The 20,901-nt window shown below is 43.6% G+C and overlaps 1 protein-coding gene across 5 annotated transcripts in view; it reads left to right on the top strand.

The window, feature by feature from the left end:
• Positions 1-20,901, top strand: part of DDR1 (discoidin domain receptor tyrosine kinase 1) — a 105,069-nt gene that overhangs the window by 26,976 nt on the left and 57,192 nt on the right. Inside the window, exon 1 of one of the 5 annotated variants that reach the window (XM_063938021.1) lies at positions 12,443-12,564. The exons of 2 other annotated variants lie outside the window; for them this stretch is intronic. Coding sequence is in view for 2 of the 3 variants with exons in the window: in XM_063938017.1 (XP_063794087.1) it covers positions 12,896-12,978 (83 nt within the window). In the remaining variant the exon portion in view is untranslated. Of the gene's footprint in view, positions 1-12,442; positions 12,565-12,868; positions 12,979-20,901 lie in introns of those variants that run through there. 2 more of the 5 variants (XM_063938017.1, XM_063938020.1) reach the window with 2 other exon arrangements.

The following is a 20,901-nucleotide window of genomic DNA, read 5'->3' as shown; positions in this document are numbered from 1 at the left end:
TTTTTTTAAAAAAACTCATGTCGACCTTTTGACCTGTCGACCTAGCACATGTCAACATAGAAACCCTGTCGACATTCCATCCCTGTCGACCTAGTGACTGTCGACCTATAGTGGTTGACCTAAACATTGTCGACCTAGACAGTCTTGACCTTCAGACCAGATCCCATATTTATGGCTGTCCGCATAGATTTAAGGAGCAGTAGTATGCACACGTAGCCTAACACTGAATCACATGCAGCTCCCTGTGCGGCCACAACTTGCGAATGTGTTAGCAAAGCTGTAGCGGACAGACATACGCATCTTTGCGTATCTCTGAGTGATTCTGACACATCTCAGCCACTTCTCTCAGTATGTGAAATGGGAGTTTCTGGGTGTCAACTGGGCAGGAACTGGGCAAAGGTCTTACTTGCCGACTTTCAAAAGACCCCCATCAGATGTGCGGGGGGAGCTGTTGGCATTTATGTCATTGTGGCCCCGCCCCTGATGTTCAAAACCATTGTGCTTTGCATAGAGTGGTGTTGTTGTCAGTGGGCGGCATCAGGAAACTGGCATACTATGTCAGGAGGCAGGGTGAGCGACCCAAATTCTAGTAGAGTTGAAAAGTATGACAGAGTCATGGAAGAGAATGGTCTTGTGCAAGTGCCATGGGAGTGTCGTAGGCCGTGTAGCTGTAACATCTTGGGGTTGGCCGATATATCTAAGTGGTTGAGAGGTATCACAGGTGTTGGGTGGCTATGTGACATACCTTTCCCCTGAAATATTCATCCCAGTATCTTGTTTTGTAGTACCTTGCAAAAGAGTCAGCAATTCCAACAGGATTTCTTTTTATTGAGCCGCAGTGAACTCTGGATTCAGGATAATGATTGGCACAAAATATTAAAAAATCACAAGTAGAATATGGCAATAAAAGAAGATAAAGAGATGACAATTGACTACAGTTCGCATCACACTGGATCATTAAAGAATGCAAAAGACAATTAATTGAATCACGGATATTGGCATATTACAATCACAAGCTATTATGCAATGATGATAATCGTAATGAAAAACACATTTTCACAATAACAGTTGCTAAATTTCTAGCTTTCCCTAACAAAGTTGAAATAATCTTCACCGGCAAATAACGTTGGAGCTCTTTTTATATCCTGTGGTGCCACAATGTTGCAATACGAGGAATGGCATACATGTACACAAGTATTCCTGGGTTATAAGAATGTCACTGTATTTCAGTCTTATTCCAAAAAGGATGTAGCTAGCGAATATTGAGCGATATTTGTCTCTTGACAAAATATAGCTTACTTGGTTATAAGGGTTTCTTGGGCAAATAAACTCAGTCTCTGTCTCCAGATAATGTAACTCACCATAAAGTGGTGTGGCCAATGGAAAGAGGTGTGGTCTATGGGAAGGGGCGTGCTTTCACAATAATACTGCACTCACGAGCCACGTCTCCAATTTCCGTTACCGTGGGGGAATGCCTGTGAGCTGATGGCATCCCCTCAGTCCCTCTTTCACCCATGAATAGATGCTGTGCGCACAGCATCTATTCACCATTGCTCTGCCATGCAGAGCAGAGTGACAGGTGCCTCTCAACTCTCCCACCCCAACCTCCATCATGGGATACTGTGACCCACTGGTAGGACAGCAGGCCAGTCCCTGTCAGAATTCTCAACCTCAGCATGCTGTGGTCAGTTTTCTGACTGCTGGCATCCCAACCGCCGACATTTCAATCCCAACCCAGCTAGACTGTAGCTCTGAAATCAGAGGTGCTTTAAACTACTGGCATGCATCTCTTTTTCTGGATATCCAACATATTTTGGCTCTGGATTTGCATGAAGCTTTAATTTACCTCTGATTCCGTTCTGTATTGTAATCCTATGTGTGAGCGCCATTTCAGCACAATCTATAAATTGTTTGTTCTCTTTCACACCAGTCCCGGATGTTCAGATGAATAACATGCAGAGCTTGCACAGTGCAAAAAGGTGCAAAACTTTATTAAGTCTGTGTGAATGCAATATTTAAATGCGCTAGAAGGTGTGAAACCTGCCGCCGTCCCCTTACTTTATATGCTGTGTCAAGAAAACGAAATAAAATTAAATGCCAGCTTGGAATAAAAAAAATTTTTTCCAGGGGGTGTGGTTGACATACTAGATACATATAAATATATTTAATGGTACATACTACATATATACACTTTAAATGCAGATAGCCTACATTGACTTTTCCAATTTAATTCAAACTTTAACATGACTTTTATATTAATATATTCTTCTGTTCATTTTGTGTTTTAAAGTAAATTGTGTGGGAAAGATAAAAAAAATGTGTAAGAGGAGGGGGACCTTGATCTGACTCTGCAGTTTTCATTGTACGCGGGGAGAACCGCAGAGCAAAAAGCCTTCTGGGCAAACTGACAACATGTCATGTACATTGTGTGTCTCAATGCCTTCTATTTTTTCATTTTATTTTTCCCATAATTATGATAAATCTGGTTTTCAGTTCCTAGACTATGTGTACTTGTGGTGGCTAGCAGTGACGTGCGGTGGGGTGAGGCAGGTGAGGCAGAGCCTTTCCTGTCATACTAACATTTGTGCCAGAGGTTTGATTGTATAAAGTATATGAAAAACACAAAGAATATGTATGAAATATCTTCTTTGTATTATTCTAATCAGTTTTATAGTCAAATCTCTGAAATAAAAGTCTATGGGGCCTATTTATCACCATCCAGGATGCGGATGACAGGTGATAAAATCTCCCCAACTCGCACTGCGATAATTGATTACGTCGCAGGGATGTATCAATTATCGCATGCAGGGACAGAGCTTGCGGTCAAGCTCTGTCCCTGCGATGCCTCTTCGCAGCATCATCAGGGTATTTTTCGTAAAAAATACCCCGATGTCCTGCTGCGCATGCGCTGCCCCCGCTGACACCGCCACTACCACCGCCGCCCGGTCGACCCCCCCCCTTCGTCTACCCCCAAGCGCCGCAGACACCCCCCCAGTAGGATAGTATACTCACCTGTCCAGGGAGCCGGTCCGCGCTGCTTCAGGAGGCTCTCGGGCACCGGGTCTTACTCCTACACTGTGACCCCCGGTGCTGTAAAGTGTGCTGCCGCTTTGCAGCATCACTTTACTGCACCGGGATCACAGCACAGCATATGGGGGATCCGGCGCCTGAGCTGGCGAGATTATCACAGGGCACACTGCGGTATTTTTTCACATTTTTTTCTAGTAAATCTGGTCAGATCGCATTTCCCATTATAAGTATGGGGAATGCAATATGGGTTACTAAAAAAAAAGTGAATTAAAATGTTTGGAGCAGTTTTTCATGAAATCGTCTCTAAATGCCCTTTAATACAATCAGGTGATACTAAAATAATGTGAAAATGGTGTGAAAACAGAAAACATCCTTTTTCACATTATTTAGTAAAAATAATGTTAATAAATAGACCCCTATGGCAGATGAGGCAATGCCTGCCCTGCTTATCTTTTCCGCACATCTCTGATCAAAACCCACCAAATTTCCAGGAGTTTATACTGCTGCACCTGTGTATAATGCCCACATGTATATACTGCTGCACCTGTGTATAATGCCCAGGTGTATATACTGCTGCACCTGTATATAATACCCACATGTATATACTGCTGTACCTGTGTATAATGCCCACATGTATATACTGCTGCACCTGTGTATAATGCCCACATGTATATACTGCTGCACCTGTGTATAATGCCTACATTAACCATTTGACTCATATATTGTGTGTAAATCTGTCTCTGGTACTAACCAGTGCCTCTTGAGAAATTTACCTCACCGCACGTCCCTGGTGGCTACCCACTGTTAGAACAAGGAAGGAGCGGGTCACAGAGACACGTTTTGCACCATCACAGGTTACCCTCTGTAACAAAATGCCTCAAACTTCAACATCACCCAGCGGGAGGTGGGGTTAAAATGATGCAGTTAGCTGTGAATCATGCCATCGTACCGCCATCCTGCCAAGTGCAATGACATGGGTAGGATTCTAGAGGGTTGGTTACTCTCCCAATATTCCAAGGGAACCTAATGATAATTTGTGAGTCTTCCGGACATTCCAGGAGTGTGGGCAAAACTATCCTAGACATCCTGCTCTATTTCACTTCTCCTAGGGGTAAATTTACTAAAGCTACTAAAACAGAGAATTGCTGATGTTGCCCATAGCAACCAATAAGATGCTGGCTATCATTTCTCTATAGCCTTTTAGAAAATGATAGCCAGCATCTGATTGGTTGATGAAGACACTAATTAAAGATCTGCAAAGAATTGCCGATTTGTTAGTTTAAAATGTGAACACACATTTGTGAAATCAGGGAAAGAGCAGAGTAATGGGCCCTACACACTTTGCGATCTGCCGCCGTGCTGCCCGACGGCGGATACGGGCGACCCGGCGGTGGGGGGGGGGGGGGGGGGGGGTCAGTGACGGGGGGAGTGAAGTTTCTTCACACCCCCTGTCACCTGGCTCCATAGCAGTGCAGGCAAATATGGACGAGATCGTCCATATTGGCCTGCATGCACAAGTGATGGGGCACTAGCGTAGAACGAGCGCGGCCGCGCATCGTTCATCGCTGGTGCCTCCACACTGAAAGATATGAACGGTATCTCGTTCATGAATGAACAAGATCGTTCATATCTTTCAGTATTATCGCCCAGTGTGTAGGGCTCATAACTGTATGGGGTAAATATAATTGCCTGCGACTAGCAAGTATTGGCAAGACCCTGGCGATTGTGGCTGATGTTTAAAGTGGCAATCACTTAAATGGTAAAAAAACAACCTAGTCTTTCCTTTTAAATGATTGCCATTTTAAAACTTTGTCCAGACTCACCGGGATCTCGCTAATGTCTGTAAGTCGCAGGCTATTGCAATTACCCCTGTGCCATTTAGAAAACGGAAGTTTTAATTGCGATAAAATCCAGAGGGAAGAAATCGAGGTAATTCCAAAAAGAAACTAAGGAATAGTCCCCAGTAGAGGGCAGAGCAGCGAGAAAGATCACTGCCAGATATGGCATGAAAAGGACATTGGGGGTCATTCTGACCCGTTGGCTTGCTGCTTTTTATCACAGCCGAGTGAACGGGATGTGCGCTGTGCGATGCCTTTGCACTTCTGCGGTTGATACTAAAATAAAGTGAAAAGGGTGTGAAAACAGAAAACTCCCTTTTTCACAATATTTTAGTAAAAATAATGTTAATAAATAGGCCCCTTAGTCACTAACTGATCTTGGTAACATTCATTATTATGTGCAAACACTTTTGTTTCTCAGACTGACATCTGAAGGTCCCGCTATTGTTCCTCGTAATATCAGGGTTTAGTCTAATTTTGCTTGCAGTGGGCTATATGTCAAGGGCAAGTATTAAAAACAGTTGTGGGAACTCCTGCCGTGTACCGTTATGTGGGGCTGATTCAGGTTTGTTAGCAAAGCAAAAAAGCACACTAACGGGCAAAATCATGCTGCACTGCAGGTGGGGCAGATATAACATGTGCAGAGAGAGTTAGATTTGGGTGGGTTATATTGTTTCTGTGCAGGGTAAATACTGACTGCATTATTTTTACACTGCAATTTAGATTTCAGTTGGAACACACCCCACCCAAATCTAACTCTCTCTGCACATGTTACATCTGCCCCACCTGCAGTGCACATGGTTTTGCCCAGTTGCTTGCTTTTTTGCTTTGCTAAAAAATCCAAATCAGGAAAGGGGACACTGGGGGTAATTCCAAGTTGATCGCATCAGGAAATTTTTTAGCAGTTGGGCAAAACCATGTGCACTGCAGGGGAGGCAAATATAACATGTGCAGAAAGAGATAGATTTGGGTGTGGTGTGTTCAATCTGCAATCTAAATTGCAGTTTAAAAATAAAGCAGCCAGTATTTACCCTGCACAGAAACAAAATAACCCACCCAAATCTAACTCTCTCTGCACATGTTATATTTGCCTCCCCTGCAGTGCACATGGTTCTGCCCAACTGCTAAAAAATTTCCTGCTGCGATCAACGTGGAATTAGCCCCACTTTTTTTTTACATCGATCACCATGGGCTTTTCACTCAAATGGCTTCTCCAATGCCACGACCAACATACTGAAGGAAATATATCTTTTATTTTATATCCAAATTTATCAGATTAATGGTTAGTCTCTTATATCAGTTGACCTAGAGGGCGTTTCATTAAGGATCGCTGATGCGATCCTTACTACATTTACCTCGATGGTTGGGTCCTGTGCATGTGCAGAACGGTCCTGCGATCTCAGCGGAGGGACGGGGGCGTCCAGCGTTTCCGGGAGTGGCGAGACTAAGGACTGCATCGCGAGATACAGTTTCCTTGGCCTCACAAGCCGGTCGGAGGTGGTGTGCACCTCCTCCTGCATTTGCAATCCTTAGTGAATGAGGCTCCTAGTTCGGATGCCACCTCATTAGCAAAAAGTTTAAGATCTACATCAGTAATTAAATTGGACGGTATCAAGTGCATGAATTCTGGTCTTTGCCTGGTTTCTGGATAATAATTTCGCCTGGGTTTGGGCAGAATAACAACATGCCGTGCCAAGTAGCGTGTAAAGTGTTGGCTGTCTTTTTGTTTTGTTTTTATCCGTGAAGGGCATATATAAATAATGCATTTATACTGCCATGCAGCTGGTAGCATGTCTAATATGAGATTTAGCCAGCGTGGGCACCGTTTTTTTTTTCCTGTTTTTGTTCTAAAGTTACTGTTAGGTTGTGGATCCTACAGGTGAAGGCTGAAAAGACCTCACTCACCAGGATCTAGTGGAAGAGACCTTTGACATAAGGCTATTTAAAGGAGAAGCGGGAACATTTTACTGGCTGTACAGCTTGGACTCGGTGACGATGAAGGGGCCTATTTAAAGCCATTTTGTGGTCAACCCTCTGAAAATGTCCGTTGTTTGGAGGATTTTCCGCAATACTTTAGTGTGTAAGGTATTTAACAAGAGGCTACCGCAGCAGATAACAGAATTTTGTGTCACTACAGTATCTCTTGTTGAAAGACTGCGCTACTATGCATACTCCAGTCTTCCTGTTCTCCAGGGTGGCTTAATGCCCTATCCCAAGATGGCCCCTGAGATCTCTCCTGAGTATCTACAGAGCCATCTTGAGACTATTCATGAAGCAGTAAAAAATGTGGAGAAGTGAGCTAGTGGAGAAGTTGCCCACGGCAACCAATCAGCATTGAGGTGACATTTATAATTTGCATACTATACAGTTGTGCGGAGCAGCTGATTGGTTGCCATGGGCAACTTCTCCACAGGCTCACTTCTCCACACTTTTCGCTGCTTCATGAATAGACCCCTGTGTGAGACTGTATAGTGTTACCCTGTGGGAAACAGAAGTTTCCTGCTAAGCTCCTATGAGAAACCTGGTTATTTCCTGCATATAAAGCTGTTCCAGCATCCGTGCACCGCTACCCATGTCATACCTCCCAACTATCCAGATTTTCGTGTGACAGTCCCTTTTTTTGGGAGTGTCCAACCCACGGGCAGCAGTGTCCCGTGGTAGAGGGGGAGGGGCAGTTTGGAGGCCCCTGTCCAGGGCCGGTGCTAGGGAATTCGGCGCCCTCCTGCAAACTATCAATTTTGCGCCTTTCTACAAATACAAAGGTGACCGATCTCATCCTCAGCGCTGTAACTAGACATTTTGGTGCCCCCTCCCCTCAAGATCCACAACATGGACAGTGTGTGCCAAAGGCACGCTGCTAAAATATAGGGGCATAAAAAAATTATGTAAAATATTGCGGCGTAAATAATTATGGTATACAGTAGTCTCCATTATTCAAAATTATGCCACACAAAAGTACAAAAGTACCACTTATATACATTACGCCAGGTAGAGTCGCTTATATACATTACGCCTGATAGAGCCCCCTTTTACATATTGCACCAAGTAGAGCCAGTCACACATTATTCCAGGTAGAGCACCCTTTTACACATTGCGCAAGGTATAGTCTCCTTTTACAATGCCAGGTAGAGTCCCTTTTACACATTTTGCCAGGTAGAGCCCCTTTTACAATGCCAGGTAGAACAAGTCACACATTATTCCAGATAGAGCACCCTTTTACACAATGCACCAGGTAGAGTCCTCTTTTACACACTGAGCCAGGTAGAGTTCCCTTTTACACTTTCCGCCAGGTAGGGCGCCCTTTCACACATGCCACTTCCCCCAGCACACATTATGACACAGCACATATTAATATGACCCCGTCTCCCCAGCACAGTAGTGTTTGCTAGTCACATTACACCACACAGTAGTATCCGTTAGTCACATTACACCGTACAGTAGTGTTCACTAGTCACATTACACTGCACAGTAGTGTCCGTTAGTCACATTACACTGCACAGTAGTGTCCGTTAGTCACATTACACTGCACATTAGTGTCCGTCAGTCACATTACACCGCACAGTAGTGTCCGTCAGTCACATTACACTGCACAGTAGTGTCCGTCAGTCACATTACACTGCACAGTAGTGTCCGTCAGTCACATTACACTGCACATTAGTGTCCGTCAGTCACATTACACCGCACAGTAGTGTCCGTCAGTCACATTACACTGCACATTAGTGTCCGTCAGTCACATTACACCGCACAGTAGTGTCCGTTAGTCACATTACACTGCACAGTAGTGTCCGTCAGTCACATTACACTACACAGTACTGTTTGTTAGTCACATTACATTGCACACTAGTACCCTTATACACATTACACCACACAGGACAGCCGCTTATACATGTTACGCTAGAGTAAAAGCCTCTAATACACATTACGCCACAGTAGAGCACCTTATACATGTTATGCCAGGTAGAGCTGCTTATACACATTATCCAAGGTGGAGCCCATTATACACATTATGCCAGGTACAGCCCATTATACCATGTACAGCCCATTATACACATTATGGGGGTCATTTAGCCCCCGCCACATTAGTGGCCCGCAGTACAGTTTGCTGGTGGCAGCAAACTGTGCATGCGCAGTGGGCATATACATTAAGGCGACCCCAATGTGATTGACAGGCGAAAGCGCAGCAGGGTTAAGGCATTGCGTGGGAGGCGCTGGAAAAAACGGGGGCGGGCCGGGACCATTTTCGGGGAGGCTGAATGACGTCAAACACAGCTGCTTAAAAAAAAAAGGCTGCTGAAAGCGCAGCCATGCTGCGCTACCAGGGGTCAACCTTAGATCAGATGCGTCGTCAATGTAATTGCGGATGCATCGGGAGGCGGCGCTACACATGCTGGATAGCCTTGCTTTGTGCTGGGCGGCCCTGAGCATGTGCAGAGATGAACGCAGATCCGGCTGCGTATGCAGCGATTTGCATTCATCTCTGAATGACCTCCTATGCCAGGTACAGCCTTCATTCCCTCCACAGTATGGCTCGGTACCTGCAGGAGGTCCCGGCTGGGCGCTGCTCCTCCTCTCCCTTCTCCGGGTTCTCGCAGGCTCCGTTATTCCAGTGGCTCTGTAGGATGTTGTCAGTGACCCCGAGGGGGAGGAGGGAGCGGGTACTAATTACCCGGGCCTGGGACTGATGGAGGGACCCGACGGGGTCCCTGGTCCACTGCACTCCCACCCCCCTCCCACCTTACTGGGCAACAGCTCTCGGCAGCACAGCACATGCAGTGTGCTGTGCTGCAGAGGGGCTGCTGCTGCTGGGCCTCTGTCTGTTCCTGTATGGGTAGGGGAGTGATCACACTGATCACACCTCCCCCTCGAATTGACCCTGGCTGAGGGCTGGGAGCTCAGGGATCAGGCACTGCAGACTGCACCCACCCTGCTCGGCACAGGAAATATATATTTTTTTCCATAAAGGGGCGTGGCTACGGCTCCCGCGATTAGGCCACGCTCCCAGACCTCTAGGCAGCACGGGATGTCGGCGGCAGCGGCGCTGTGTGTGGGCTGAGGCCGCACACTGCTTACTCTCTCTGGGGAGGACGAGGGGGAGGGAGCCGCGCTGTAAGCTGTCGGCGCCGCTACCTGTCATCCAATGTGACAGGCGCAGCGGCAGACAGCAGCAGCAGGGATGTAGAGCAGGGAGAGCGCCTCTTCAGCTGCGCGTCTCCCTGCACTGCATCCCTTTGCTGAGCGGCTAGCGCCATCTCTGCTCCTGTCACTTGCTGCCCTGCTTAGCGGAGCAGCGGTGAATAGACGCATTCAGGTAAGGATGGAGCTTGGTAAGGTAGAGCATTTTTTGCGGTTCCCATCGAAAGCTTCGGGGACTGCTTCTTTGATCATAAACAGTAATAGCCTGATGTTGGAAATGATGTGTGTGCACTGTGCAGGTATTGATATTGCAGAGTTATATAGGCACACCAGTAGAAGACTCAAATCTACTGTATGAACAACTTAATTACTTAAGCAGCAGTTACAGAGTGCTCCCCCAACCCGCACAGAGCCGGCCTTAGGCATAGGCAAACTAGGCAAATGCCTAGGGCATTTGGTATGCTAAGGGGCACCAGCAGTTTCTGCTGATTAAAATGATATGCGGCATGCCTATATTCTGTGTGTGACTGCGGCTGTATCTGCATGCGAAATGCTACGTTGCAGTGTATTACTAGAAATCACTGTAATGTAGCATTTCGTATGCAGATACAGCTACAGTCGCACACAGAATATATGCATGTTGCATATCATTTTAATCAGCAGAAGCTGCTTGTGCATCCTAGCCACATAGCAATGCAAATAATATGATGCATTTTCATAAACAAAAGGCACCCGACGTTAGCAGAGCTGACAGCTGACTCATGCCAGGCATCTCCTGCAGATTTAGGGGTGGTGCTAGGGGGCACCAGCAAAAATCTTGCCCAGGGCATCATATTGGTTAGGGCCGGCTCTGAACCCGCAGGACACTGAGGCCATGTGTGGGACCCCGGGACAGTGCCTAAAACGCAGGACTGTTCTGCTGCTGGAATTGGGAAAGTTGGGAGGTATGTTCCAACGTCACACCTCTGAGTCAGGCCCATACGGGCAATAAAATTAGTGGAGATGTCCGCAGCTTAAGGTGTGTACACACGGTGAGATTTTTCTTTGCGATTTTGACTATATAGTCAAAATTGGAAAGAAAGTTAGTGCAGATTGCAAGGTGAAAGTAACCTTGCAAACCCGATGCGCAGTCCGCGCGGTCGGTATCGCATGCTTAGATAGACTGTGCAGGCAAGTAAATTTTGACTATTTTGTGTAAAAGATAGTCAAAATTGTCACTTAGCCAAAGTGGGGAGTGTATTTTAGCTGTGCAAGTGTGCGAACGTCTCTGCAGCCGAGCAGTACAAAAACAGTTTGTGCAGTTTCTGTGTAGGTCTGAACTTACTCAGCCACTGCGATCACTTCAGCCTGTCCGGTCCCGAAATTGGCGTCAGACACCCGCCCTGCAAATGCTTGGACACACCTGCGTTTTTCCAACCACTTCCAGAAAACGGTCAGTTGACACCCATTAACGCCCTCTTCCTGTCAATCTTCTTGCGATCGGCTGTGCGAATAGATTCTTTGTTAAATCCATCGCCCAGCAACGATCCGCTTTGTACCCGTACGATCGCGGTGCATACGTATGCGCAGTAGTGACCTGATCGCTGCGCTGCGAAAAACGGCAGCGTGCGATCAGGTCTGAATGTCACCATGTGTATGGACCTTTAGAGGGACATTTACTGAGCAGTGATAAGAGCGGAGAAGTGGGCCAGTGGAGAAGTTGCCCATGGCAACCAATCAGCACTGAAGTAGCATCTATAATTTGCATACTATAAAATTATACAGAGCTGCTGATTGGTTGATGGGGCAACTTCTCCACTGTCCCTCTTAGTGTCTTCCTTTGCCGTACATACGGTAGCCCCTAAATTGTGTATTTTAATAGGCATCCCTACAGGGCTGCAAACTGGAATTCCCAATTTAGAGGTTAAATTAACCCCATAGCATCCTTCATAAGAGATTGCAAGCTCTTCTGGGCGGTCTTGTCCTGTTGTGTTGTTTTTGTATTTAATCTACAGGTATGTATTCTATACTGTTGTATGAATAATGCACACTACTGTCTGTTGCTCTATAAATCTATATAAATGTATATGTACAGTATTTGCAATGCAAACATACTGAATCTTTTAGTCCTGCCGCTAGCTGGTCTTATCTGATAATATATGTAATTTGTCTGAAACCAGTCTATTCCATAATACAATGAATATTTCTAGTCCTTATTCTCACAGAAAAATAAAATGCATGAAATGCCAGCTCTAGATTCTGGAACGGGCACACAGGACCCAGATAGGGCTAGTACAGTATACAGGAGTGTCAGGGAATTTATAAACTGTGAGAAATGAAGATTATGACAGTGAGGGAACGAGTTAAGGAGAATGGAGGGAGGAGAGGCCAGAGAATGCCATGCTAGGTGGGGGAGGAGGGATACAACAGGAGAAGGAGGAGGAGAGAGACTCATATACAGATAGTTTAGTTCCTGTCTGTCCCCAGGGAGAGAGAGACCTGGTCATGGCCCACTCCTAGTAACACCTGGCCCACTGGACAAGTGAGTGGGCAGGTGGAGAAGGACCACTCTGGGGGTAACATGGTGAGTGAGGGGCATTCAGTGGTGGGGGCAGGGGAGAGTAGAGTGGGAAGAGGGGGATAATGAGGAAATAAGGTGAGAAGTGGAGGAGTGACGGCTCTGTCTGCTAGTCTGTCAGCAGCAGGCAGGTGTTTGCATGTCAGGGAGGAGAGGAGGAAAGAGTCTGGGAGAGTGTGCTTGCTGTGTGCACTCGCTGCCTCCTCTGACATGCCCCTACTTGCAGACTGTATTACAGAAACTACTGTAAATTGTCACTTTCTATCCAGATTGATACCTCTTCTCATGGCTGCAAGTTGCTGTTCTGCATTCCGCTCTGGAAAACATTTACCACAGTATGGATTATATCCGTATGCCATCTCTAGATGTGTCAGACTATGATGTAGGACAGTGTGCATCATGTAGAAGTGACAGCAATAGGTCAGTATGCCACCTATATAGAGAAGTGTTGTACTTTGTATAAGATGTGTATCTTCTGGAAGACTCTGTATTAGAGCAGTATGTTTACTATCTCTGGAAGTGTCACACCCTGTATTAGGTCAGTATACTGCCTCTAGAAGTGTCACACTATGCATTAGATCAGTATACTACTTCTAGTAGTGTCACACTCTGTATTAGATCAGTATACTACCTCTAGAGGTGTCACACTCTGCATTAGATCACTATACTACCTCTAGTAGTGTCACACTCTGCATTAGATCGGTATACTACCTCTAGTAGTGTCACACTCTGCATTAGATCGGTATACTACCTCTAGAGGTGTCACACTCTGCATTAGCTCAGTATACTACCTCTAGAAGTGTCAGAATCTGCATTAGATCAGTATACTACCTCTAGAAGTGTCAGACTCTGTATGAGATAAGTATACTACTTCTAGAAGTGCCAGACTCTGTATTAGATCAGTATACTACCTCTAGTAGTGTCACACTCTGCATTAGATCGGTATACTACCTCTAGAGGTGTCACACTCTGCATTAGCTCAGTATACTACCTCTAGAAGTGTCAGACTCTGCATTAGATTAGTATACTACCTCTAGAAGTGTCAGACTCTGTATTAGATTAGTATACTACCTCTAGAAGTGCCAGACTCTGCAATAGATTAGTATACTACCTCTAGAAGTGTCACACTCTGCATTAGATCGGTATACTACCTCTAGAGGTGTCACACTCTGCATTAGATAACTATACTACCTCTAGAAGTGTCACACTCTGCATTAGATCAGTATACTACCTCTAGAAGTGTCACACTCTGCATTAGATCAGTATACTACCTCTAGAAGTGTCACACTCTGCATTAGATCAGTATACTACCTCTAGAAGTGTCACACTCTGCATTAGATCAGTATACTACCTCTAGAAGTGTCACACTCTGCATTAGATCAGTATACTACCTCTAGAAGTGTCAGACTCTGCATTAGATTAGTATACTACCTCTAGAAGTGCCAGACTCTACATTAGATTAGTATACTACCTCTAGAAGTGCCAGACTCTGCAATAGATTAGTATACTACCTCTAGAAGTGTCACACTCTGTATTAGGTCAGTATACTACCTCTAGAAGTGTCACACTCTGTATTAGATCAGTATACTACCTCTAGAAGTGTCAGACTCTGCATTAGATTAGTATACTACTTCTAGAAGTGTCAGACTCTGTATTAGATTAGTATACTACCTCTAGAAGTGCCAGACTCTGCAATAGATTAGTATGCTACCTCTAGAAGTGTCACACTGTATTAGATCAGTATACTACCTCTAGAAGTGTCACACTCTGCATTAGATCAGTATACTACCTCTAGAAGTGTCACACTCTGCATTAGATCAGTATACTACCTCTAGAAGTGTCACACTCTGCATTAGATCAGTATACTACCTCTAGAAGTGTCACACTCTGCATTAGATCAGTATACTACCTCTAGAAGTGTCAGACTCTGCATTAGATTAGTATACTACCTCTAGAAGTGCCAGACTCTGCATTAGATTAGTATACTACCTCTAGAAGTGTCAGACTCTGTATTAGATTAGTATACTACCTCTAGAAGTGCCAGACTCTGCAATAGATTAGTATACTACCTCTAGAAGTGTCACACTCTGCATTAGATCGGTATACTACCTCTAGAGGTGTCACACTCTGCATTAGATAACTATACTACCTCTAGAAGTGTCAGACTCTGTATGAGATAAGTATACTACCTCTAGTAGTGTCACACTCTGCATTAGATCGGTATACTACCTCTAGTAGTGTCACACTCTGCATTAGATCGGTATACTACCTCTAGAGGTGTCACACTCTGCATTAGCTCAGTATACTACCTCTAGAAGTGTCAGAATCTGCATTAGATCAGTATACTACCTCTAGAAGTGTCAGACTCTGTATGAGATAAGTATACTACTTCTAGAAGTGCCAGACTCTGTATTAGATCAGTATACTACCTCTAGTAGTGTCACACTCTGCATTAGATCGGTATACTACCTCTAGAGGTGTCACACTCTGCATTAGCTCAGTATACTACCTCTAGAAGTGTCAGACTCTGCATTAGATTAGTATACTACCTCTAGAAGTGTCAGACTCTGTATTAGATTAGTATACTACCTCTAGAAGTGCCAGACTCTGCAATAGATTAGTATGCTACCTCTAGAAGTGTCACACTGTATTAGATCAGTATACTACCTCTAGAAGTGTCACACTCTGCATTAGATCAGTATACTACCTCTAGAAGTGTCACACTCTGCATTAGATCAGTATACTACCTCTAGAAGTGTCAGACTCTGCATTAGATCAGTATACTACCTCTAGAAGTGTCACACTCTGCATTAGATCAGTATACTACCTCTAGAAGTGTCAGACTCTGCATTAGATTAGTATACTACCTCTAGAAGTGCCAGACTCTGCATTAGATTAGTATACTACCTCTAGAAGTGCCAGACTCTGCAATAGATTAGTATACTACCTCTAGAAGTGTCACACTCTGTATTAGGTCAGTATACTACCTCTAGAAGTGTCACACTCTGTATTAGATCAGTATACTACCTCTAGAAGTGTCAGACTCTGTATTAGATTAGTATTTTACCTCTAGAAGTGCCAGACTCTGCAATAGATTAGTATGCTACCTCTAGAAGTGTCACACTGTATTAGATCAGTATACTACCTCTAGAAGTGTCACACTCTGTATTAGGTCAGTATACTACCTCTAGAAGTGTCACACTCTGCATTAGATTAGTATACTACCTCTAGAAGTGTCAGACTCTGTATTAGATTAGTATTTTACCTCTAGAAGTGCCAGACTCTGCAATAGATTAGTATGCTACCTCTAGAAGTGTCACACTGTATTAGATCAGTATACTACCTCTAGAAGTGTCACACTCTGCATTAGATCAGTATACTACCTCTAGAAGTGTCACACTCTGCATTAGATCAGTATACTACCTCTAGAAGTGTCAGACTCTGCATTAGATCAGTATACTACCTCTAGAAGTGTCACACTCTGCATTAGATCAGTATACTACCTCTAGAAGTGTCAGACTCTGCATTAGATTAGTATACTACCTCTAGAAGTGCCAGACTCTGCATTAGATTAGTATACTACCTCTAGAAGTGTCAGACTCTGTATTAGATTAGTATACTACCTCTAGAAGTGCCAGACTCTGCAATAGATTAGTATACTACCTCTAGAAGTGTCACACTCTGTATTAGGTCAGTATACTACCTCTAGAAGTGTCACACTCTGTATTAGATCAGTATACTACCTCTAGAAGTGTCACACTCTGCATTAGATCAGTATACTACCTCTAGAAGTGTCAGACTCTGCATTAGATCAGTATACTACCTCTAGAAGTGTCAGACTCTGCATTAGATTAGTATACTACCTCTAGAAGTGCCAGACTCTGCAATAGATTAGTATGCTACCTCTAGAAGTGTCACACTCTGTATTAGATTAGTATACTACCTCTAGAAGTGCCAGACTCTGCAATAGATTAGTATACTACCTCTAGAAGTGCCAGACTCTGCAATAGATTAGTATACTACCTCTAGAAGTGTCACACTCTGTATTAGATCAGTATACTACCTCTAGAAGTGTCAGACTCTGCATTAGATCAGTATACTACCTCTAGAAGTGTCAGACTCTGCATTAGATCAGTATACTACCTCTAGAAGTGTCAGACTCTGCATTAGATTAGTATACTACCTCTAGAAGTGCCAGACTCTGTATTAGATTAGTATACTACCTCTAGAAGTGCCAGACTCTGCAATAGATTAGTATACTACCTCTAGAAGTGTCACACTCTGTATTAGGTCAGTATACTACCTCTAGAAGTGTCACACTCTGTATTAGATCAGTATACTACCTCTAGAGGTGTCACACTCTGCATTAGATCACTATACTACCTCTAGTAGTGTCACACTCTGCATTAGATCGGTATACAACCTCTAGTAGTGTCACACTCTGCATTAGATCGGTATACTACCTCTAGAGGTGTCACACTCTGCATTAGCTCAGTATACTACCTCTAGAAGTGTCAGAATCTGCATTAGATCAGTATACTACCTCTAGAAGTGTCAGACTCTGTATGAGATAAGTATACTACTTCTAGAAGTGCCAGACTCTGTATTAGATCAGTATACTACCTCTAGTAGTGTCACACTCTGCATTAGATCGGTATACTACCTCTAGAGGTGTCACACTCTGCATTAGCTCAGTATACTACCTCTAGAAGTGTCAGACTCTGCATTAGATTAGTATACTACCTCTAGAAGTGCCAGACTCTGCAATAGATTAGTATGCTACCTCTAGAAGTGTCACACTGTATTAGATCAGTATACTACCTCTAGAAGTGTCACACTCTGCATTAGATCAGTATACTACCTCTAGAAGTGTCACACTCTGCATTAGATCAGTATACTACCTCTAGAAGTGTCAGACTCTGCATTAGATCAGTATACTACCTCTAGAAGTGTCACACTCTGCATTAGATCAGTATACTACCTCTAGAAGTGTCAGACTCTGCATTAGATTAGTATACTACCTCTAGAAGTGCCAGACTCTACATTAGATTAGTATACTACCTCTAGAAGTGCCAGACTCTGCAATAGATTAGTATACTACCTCTAGAAGTGTCACACTCTGCATTAGATCAGTATACTACCTCTAGAAGTGTCACACTCTGCATTAGATCAGTATACTACCTCTAGAAGTGTCAGACTCTGCATTAGATTAGTATACTACCTCTAGAAGTGCCAGACTCTGCAATAGATTAGTATACTACCTCTAGAAGTGTCACACTCTGCATTAGATCGGTATACTACCTCTAGAGGTGTCACACTCTGCATTAGATAACTATACTACCTCTAGAAGTGTCAGACTCTGTATGAGATAAGTATACTACCTCTAGTAGTGTCACACTCTGCATTAGATCGGTATACTACCTCTAGTAGTGTCACACTCTGCATTAGATCGGTATACTACCTCTAGAGGTGTCACACTCTGCATTAGCTCAGTATACTACCTCTAGAAGTGTCAGAATCTGCATTAGATCAGTATACTACCTCTAGAAGTGTCAGACTCTGTATGAGATAAGTATACTACTTCTAGAAGTGCCAGACTCTGTATTAGATCAGTATACTACCTCTAGTAGTGTCACACTCTGCATTAGATCGGTATACTACCTCTAGAGGTGTCACACTCTGCATTAGCTCAGTATACTACCTCTAGAAGTGTCAGACTCTGCATTAGATTAGTATACTACCTCTAGAAGTGCCAGACTCTGCAATAGATTAGTATGCTACCTCTAGAAGTGTCACACTGTATTAGATCAGTATACTACCTCTAGAAGTGTCACACTCTGCATTAGATCAGTATACTACCTCTAGAAGTGTCACACTCTGCATTAGATCAGTATACTACCTCTAGAAGTGTCAGACTCTGCATTAGATCAGTATACTACCTCTAGAAGTGTCACACTCTGCATTAGATCAGTATACTACCTCTAGAAGTGTCAGACTCTGCATTAGATTAGTATACTACCTCTAGAAGTGCCAGACTCTACATTAGATTAGTATACTACCTCTAGAAGTGCCAGACTCTGCAATAGATTAGTATACTACCTCTAGAAGTGTCACACTCTGCATTAGATCAGTATACTACCTCTAGAAGTGTCACACTCTGCATTAGATCAGTATACTACCTCTAGAAGTGTCAGACTCTGCATTAGATTAGTATACTACCTCTAGAAGTGCCAGACTCTGCAATAGATTAGTATACTACCTCTAGAAGTGTCACACTCTGCATTAGATCGGTATACTACCTCTAGAGGTGTCACACTCTGCATTAGATAACTATACTACCTCTAGAAGTGTCAGACTCTGTATGAGATAAGTATACTACCTCTAGTAGTGTCACACTCTGCATTAGATCGGTATACTACCTCTAGTAGTGTCACACTCTGCATTAGATCGGTATACTACCTCTAGAGGTGTCACACTCTGCATTAGCTCAGTATACTACCTCTAGAAGTGTCAGAATCTGCATTAGATCAGTATACTACCTCTAGAAGTGTCAGACTCTGTATGAGATAAGTATACTACTTCTAGAAGTGCCAGACTCTGTATTAGATCAGTATACTACCTCTAGTAGTGTCACACTCTGCATTAGATCGGTATACTACCTCTAGAGGTGTCACACTCTGCATTAGCTCAGTATACTACCTCTAGAAGTGTCAGACTCTGCATTAGATTAGTATACTACCTCTAGAAGTGTCACACTCTGCATTAGATCAGTATACTACCTCTAGAAGTGTCAGACTCTGCATTAGATTAGTATACTACCTCTAGGAGTGCCAGACTCTGCATTAGATTAGTATACTACCTCTAGAAGTGTCAGACTCTGTATTAGATTAGTATACTACCTCTAGAAGTGCCAGACTCTGCAATAGATTAGTATACTACCTCTAGAAGTGTCACACTCTGCATTAGATCGGTATACTACCTCTAGAGGTGTCACACTCTGCATTAGATAACTATACTACCTCTAGAAGTGTCAGACTCTGTATGAGATAAGTATACTACCTCTAGTAGTGTCACACTCTGCATTAGATCGGTATACTACCTCTAGTAGTGTCACACTCTGCATTAGATCGGTATACTACCTCTAGAGGTGTCACACTCTGCATTAGCTCAGTATACTACCTCTAGAAGTGTCAGAATCTGCATTAGATCAGTATACTATCTCTAGAAGTGTCAGACTCTGTATGAGATAAGTATACTACTTCTAGAAGTGCCAGACTCTGTATTAGATCAGTATACTACCTCTAGTAGTGTCACACTCTGCATTAGATCGGTATACTACCTCTAGAGGTGTCACACTCTGCATTAGCTCAGTATACTACCTCTAGAAGTGTCAGACTCTGCATTAGATTAGTATACTACCTCTAGAAGTGTCAGACTCTGTATTAGATTAGTATACTACCTCTAGAAGTGCCAGACTCTGCAATAGATTAGTATGCTACCTCTAGAAGTGTCACACTGTATTAGATCAGTATACTACCTCTAGAAGTGTCACACTCTGCATTAGATCAGTATACTACCTCTAGAAGTGTCACACTCTGCATTAGATCAGTATACTACCTCTAGAAGTGTCAGACTCTGCATTAGATCAGTATACTACCTCTAGAAGTGTCACACTCTGCATTAGATCAGTATACTACCTCTAGAAGTGTCAGACTCTGCATTAGATTAGTATACTACCTCTAGAAGTGCCAGACTCTGCATTAGATTAGTATACTACCTCTAGAAGTGCCAGACTCTGCAATAGATTAGTATACTACCTCTAGAAGTGTCACACTCTGTATTAGGTCAGTATACTACCTCTAGAAGTGTCACACTCTGTATTAGATCAGTATACTACCTCTAGAAGTGTCAGACTCTGCATTAGATTAGTATACTACCTCTAGAAGTGTCAGACTCTGTATTAGATTAGTATACTACCTCTAGAAGTGCCAGACTCTGCAATAGATTAGTATGCTACCTCTAGAAGTGTCACACTGTATTAGATCAGTATACTACCTCTAGAAGTGTCACACTCTGTATTAGGTCAGTATACTACCTCTAGAAGTGTCACACTCTGTATTAGATCAGTATACTACCTCTAGAAGTGTCACACTCTGTATTAGATCAGTATACTACCTCTAGAAGTGTCAGACTCTGCATTAGATCAGTATACTACCTCTAGAAGTGTCAGACTCTGCATTAGATTAGTATACTACCTCTAGAAGTGCCAGACTCTGCATTAGATTAGTATACTACCTCTAGAAGTGTCACACTCTGTATTAGATTAGTATACTACCTCTAGAA

The sequence above is a fragment of the Pseudophryne corroboree genome, chromosome 8, assembly GCF_028390025.1.
Source record: "Pseudophryne corroboree isolate aPseCor3 chromosome 8, aPseCor3.hap2, whole genome shotgun sequence".
Classification (NCBI taxonomy): domain Eukaryota; kingdom Metazoa; phylum Chordata; class Amphibia; order Anura; family Myobatrachidae; genus Pseudophryne; species Pseudophryne corroboree.
Note: the sequence above shows the minus strand (reverse complement) of the source record. Positions and strands in the feature narration are given on the sequence as shown.